At 45.0% G+C, this 4781-nt stretch overlaps 1 protein-coding gene across 1 annotated transcript; it reads right to left on the bottom strand.

Moving 5' to 3' along the window:
- Window positions 1-2787: 2787 nt before the first annotated feature.
- Window positions 2788-4275, bottom strand: LOC126505558 (F-box only protein 22). The gene has a single exon (XM_050148644.1). The coding sequence runs from the start codon at window positions 4267-4269 to the stop codon at window positions 3064-3066; it is 1206 nt and encodes a 401-aa protein (XP_050004601.1). The 5' UTR covers window positions 4270-4275; the 3' UTR covers window positions 2788-3063.
- Between the last annotated feature and the right edge of the window lie 506 nt (window positions 4276-4781).

Here is a 4781-nt window from a genome sequence, read left to right as displayed (position 1 = left end):
ACTTCATTCTTCCACACGGGCTGTGCATGAGCGGCCAAGGCAGCTGTGTCGACAAATGTCTTGTAAGGGAAGACGCTTACACCTCGGCTGAGCTGGTAGAATAATGACGCCAGTGGACTGTGTGTGGATCTGTGATATAACACAAGAATGGCCGTCTGTAGAAAAGCTACACGGGCAGACATTCAAAACCAGTAGAAAGTGACAGGGAGTAAGACAATCCAAGTCACTCACGGCAGCCTAAAGACGAAAGAGGGGAATGAGAAGCAGAAAGCAATAAATGGAGCAGCAATTGGAAACTCTTCCATACCAGTAATGACATTAAGCCTGTGTGATTTTAATGAAGTAAATACAAAACAGAATCCAATCGGCGGAGTGGATTAAAAATAGGACTTAACGATGTGCCATTTATGAGAAATTCTCTTCAAATACAATGTAACGAAAAGGGGAAAATTCTACGCTACACAAGTATTTATGAAAAGAAATCAGGGGTGGCTTTTTAAATGGCTAAGAGATACAGTGCATCTCGGAGAAAAGAGAGCGACCAGAGGTAGAGAGGGACACCATGAAAACTAAGTTCCCTGAAAAGAACTGCAGAGTGTCTGAAGGCAAACCTGACAGGATCAGAAGGAGGAAGAAGCCAAATCCACGAGTAGAGTTGGCAATTGAATGCTCCCATCTTTTTTGTTTGTTTTGAGACAGGGTTTTCCCATGTAGCCCTGGCTGTCCCAGAGCTCACTCTGTAGACCAGCTGGTCTCAAACCTGGAGATCTGTCTGCCTCTGCCTCCCAAGTGCTGTATTAAAGGCATGAGCAACCACCGTCCATTGCTTCCAGCTTAACAGCCACTGCAGTGAGTAGGCAGAGAACCAGGAAGTAGGCATAGGAATAAGGCCATCAATCAACAGCAGCGAATGAACAATTATAGAAAATTCTACAGCTGCTGAACACATTCTTTTCAGGCTCCACGTTATGTACCTAGATAGACCATAACCCAAGCCACAAAGAAGCTGCGACAAATTTAAGAGAATTAAAAGCATGTGTCCTATTCTCCGATATAACAGAATCAAACTAGAATCAATTCAGAAAAGCAGTGGGAAAAATTCCAAACATGAAAAAAACTCACAGGTATATTTGGAAAAATTTATGGGTCAGAGAGGACTCTCAAAGGGATTCAGGCACACATTGAGTGGAGGGAAAATGCGGCACATTAGAATTTGTGGGTACCCCCACTGCAGTGCAGTGATAGGAATTTCACACCTTCCCATACATAGAGTAGAAAAGCGGAAAATCAGATACCAGTAACCAAAGCTTCTAGTCTGGGAACTTTGGTAACTGTGGAAAGCAAGCCTTTTCAAGGAAATGAAGTAAGCATAAATGCCAAGCAACTGAAAAGAAAAACAACAAAGCACAGTCTATGAAAGAAGAAAGGCAGAGGCAGGTGGATCTCTGTGAGCCTGAGGCCAGCCTGGTCTACAGAGGGAGTTCCAGGACAGTGAGGGCTCCACAGAGAAACCCTGTCTCAACAAACAAGCAGGCAATAACAAAAAAGGAGCTTTGATATCAATAAAGTTAATAGAATTCTAGTAAGAGAAAAAGCAATGACTACAATTATTATCAACATCGAGAGTGAAGCTGGTGTCTCACTTGGGTTTGGAGACTCCACTCTAGTCAAACATCTTTACATGCATACATTTGACAAATTCTTCAAAATCAAAACTTCCGCAGTCATTACACATAAAACGGATAATTTGGCTAGTCTTAGCCAACTCAAAGAAAATTGAACTTGTAATTAAACCACTCTTAAAAGAAAGCCTGAAGCCATAATAGTTTCGTTGGCTCACCCTGGGATGGACAGTCCTCTGAGGTTAGCAAGACTCCAGATGGCAAAGCATCAAAACACAGAACATAAAAAGATATGACTAATATTCTTGGGTTCATGGCTCACAATGGTTCTGATGTCTAGCGTGGGTTCCTCTTACTGCGGCCTCCCTTAGCTTCTCTTCATCTGGCATGTCTAAGCACAATAGTGCTTTTTTTTTAAGTGATACTTTGAAAGACAAAAAATATCCAGCACATTTCCAGCAGATACTTTTTACCCAAACAGTTTTAATTTGCACTGGAATCTGTGACAGAACCTGTGGATACGGAAGAGTGGTGGCATCTTTGTGTCTTCCATGATAGCAGGATCACACTTGCCTCGTCCATTGTTATCATCACAGGATTTGTCAAAAGAACTCACTAATATAGGGCATGTAAACCAACTAACCAACCAGTCAACCAGCCAGCCAGCCAGCCAGCCAGCCAGCTAACCAACCAACCATTCAGCCAATCAATCTCTTTATTTTATTGTATTTCATTCTGTGTTGTGTATGTGTATTTTATCTGCAAGTATGTAAGTGTACCATGTGTGCCTGGTGCCTGTGGAGGACAGAAGATGACTCAGATCCCCTGCAACTGAAGGCATATAGTTATGAGCCACCATGTGGGGACTGGGAATTGAACCCAGGGCCTCTGGAGGAGCAGACAGTGCTGTTAACCACAGAGTCATCTTTATTTCTTTTTTTGGGGGGGTTTCAAGTGTATTTTATTGGTATAAAACCAAAATATGGTGATATAATTTTCAGGACTATGTGAAAAAGATTGTTCCCTTACAGTCTCTTTACCGTGAAGAGGAAAATGCTAACTTACCTACGAAAACAAAGTCATCAGAAAAGTAAAAAGTCAGTAAATTTGTTACAGCTCCTGAGAAAACTGAAAAGCAGGAAAAAAGGACTCCACCATCTCTTTAATTTTTGCCTTTAAGGGAAAATAAAGTCATGATTCTGCTACATGTTCATCAGTAACTACAGGTCTTCAACCTCCATCCTCCTGGTGGCCTCCTCCCACTGTCTGATCTGTGAACAAAGCTGTCCTTCATCTCTGCATTAAAACTCACCCAACATGATCTCAGAGCACCAAAGCTACAAAGCACAAGGAGCTAGTTTGGTTTTAAAATACTTATATCCCAAGTTTCCATTTTTCTGAAAAAGGCAACCCCCCAAAGTTACATCCTGTGAGAGCCAGTCTATTTAGAGGCCCCCAGGTGAATGAGCGCCATGATAGTCGTGTAGCTATGGAACAGGTCCTCTTCCTTTACCTCATTACACCTCCTCAGTATGAAGTTCCCGGTGACTATCCGGTCACATCCAATCTCCCCATTTCCGAAGAAACCGAATAAGGGGACACTGGGAAAAAACTTCCTAAAGGCGTCAGCTTCCACGTTCCCCTTGGCTCTGTAGTACTGAAAGCCCCGGCCCACGCACGCGAACATGAAGCCGACGGTGTTCTCTTCGGGGATGTTGGCGGCTTTGAGACGCTGCATGGCTGCCTCAGCCGTCTTGTCATCAGTCACATCCTCACTGAGGAGAACCGTGGCGCTCTGGATTCGCTGTCCACTAAACGACAGTCCAACCACACCTGTGGCATCAATATCCAGAGGCTTCTTCTCAGAAGTCAGTGAAGACAAGTTGTCCACCTGGTCTCCAGCCAGGATGATGTTCATGTTGCTGAAAGTGCTGACCACTCGCTGCAGGTAATTATTGGCTCCCACCTTACAGCAGTTATAGCCAAAGACAAGGACCACGCGAAGCTCAGGGTTATCCAGAAGACCCACTTCAGCAAGCTGATGTCGTTCGAGTGTTAAATTCTTGGGGTCCTTAATAAAATGAAAGGGCCGAATTTTTATCCCTTCAATTTGAGGAAATAATAAAGCAAAACCAGATTCTCCAATTTCTATTTCCTGAGGTCGGTTGTTACCTGATCCCATTGGCGTCACTATAATTCCCGGGGTCACAATCCCAAGGATCTGACACTGCTTGGGGAACAGCTTCTCGAGGGCAAATGCTGTCTCCATGGTAGTTCTTTTCCTCGCTCTTTTGTGGCCACGGCACTCCTCCAGGCTAATGAAAGTTTCAGAATCTGCCATGTAGAGGACGGTCCGTGGTAAGATGTGAACATTCTCAAGCGCCTCTGCTACCACGCGGACCAAGCAATGTCCTTCCAGGTGGCCGGCCTCCGCCACCCCTGCGGAGATCCAGGTCACGCTGCGGTGGGTCCGCAGCACTCTGCGAACACACTCCCTCCATAGGTGGCACACTCCGGCTACCCGCAACAGCGCCTTGGCGGGCAGGAAGGTGAACACACGCTCCACCACCTCCGCGAGGTTACTCAGCACGTAGGTACTTCGCGGGTCGGTGGTGGAGGAGGAGCCGCCGCCGCCCACCGGCTCCATTCCTGGCCTACCCTCTTTATTTCTTTTTAAATTTTACTGTTTATGTGTATGTAGTCTGTGTGCATGCTTGTGCCTGTGTGCGCAAGTGCAAATATGTGGCTATGTGTGCAAAGGCCAAAGGTCAATGCCAGGGGTCTTTCTCTATAACTCTCCCCAATGGTTTAATTTTTAAACATTTATTTATATTTTTGTGGCGTGTGTGTGTATGCATTGTGTGCACGTGTGTGTATCTGTGTGTGTCTGTGTGTGCATGCACATACATGTATATGTGCTTGTTTACACAAATGTGAGCTTGGCATGTGGAGATTAGAGTACAGCTTTGAGGATTCATTTGTTTTCCACCTCCGTGGTGGGTTCTGAGGGTTGGTCTCAGGCCATAGTCCTTTCTTTTTTTTTTTTTGAGAGTCTCTCACTATATAGAGGCTTACCCTGAGCTTACTGATTGGAGAGACTGTTTGTCTCTCGAGCTTCAGGGGTCCACCTGTTTCACCTCGACCAGTGCTAAGGTTACA

This window comes from Alexandromys fortis, unplaced genomic scaffold, assembly GCF_014885135.2.
Source record: "Alexandromys fortis isolate MF-2015 unplaced genomic scaffold, M_Fortis_MF-2015_v1.1 scaffold_59, whole genome shotgun sequence".
NCBI lineage: Eukaryota > Metazoa > Chordata > Mammalia > Rodentia > Cricetidae > Alexandromys > Alexandromys fortis.
Note: the sequence above shows the minus strand (reverse complement) of the source record. Positions and strands in the feature narration are given on the sequence as shown.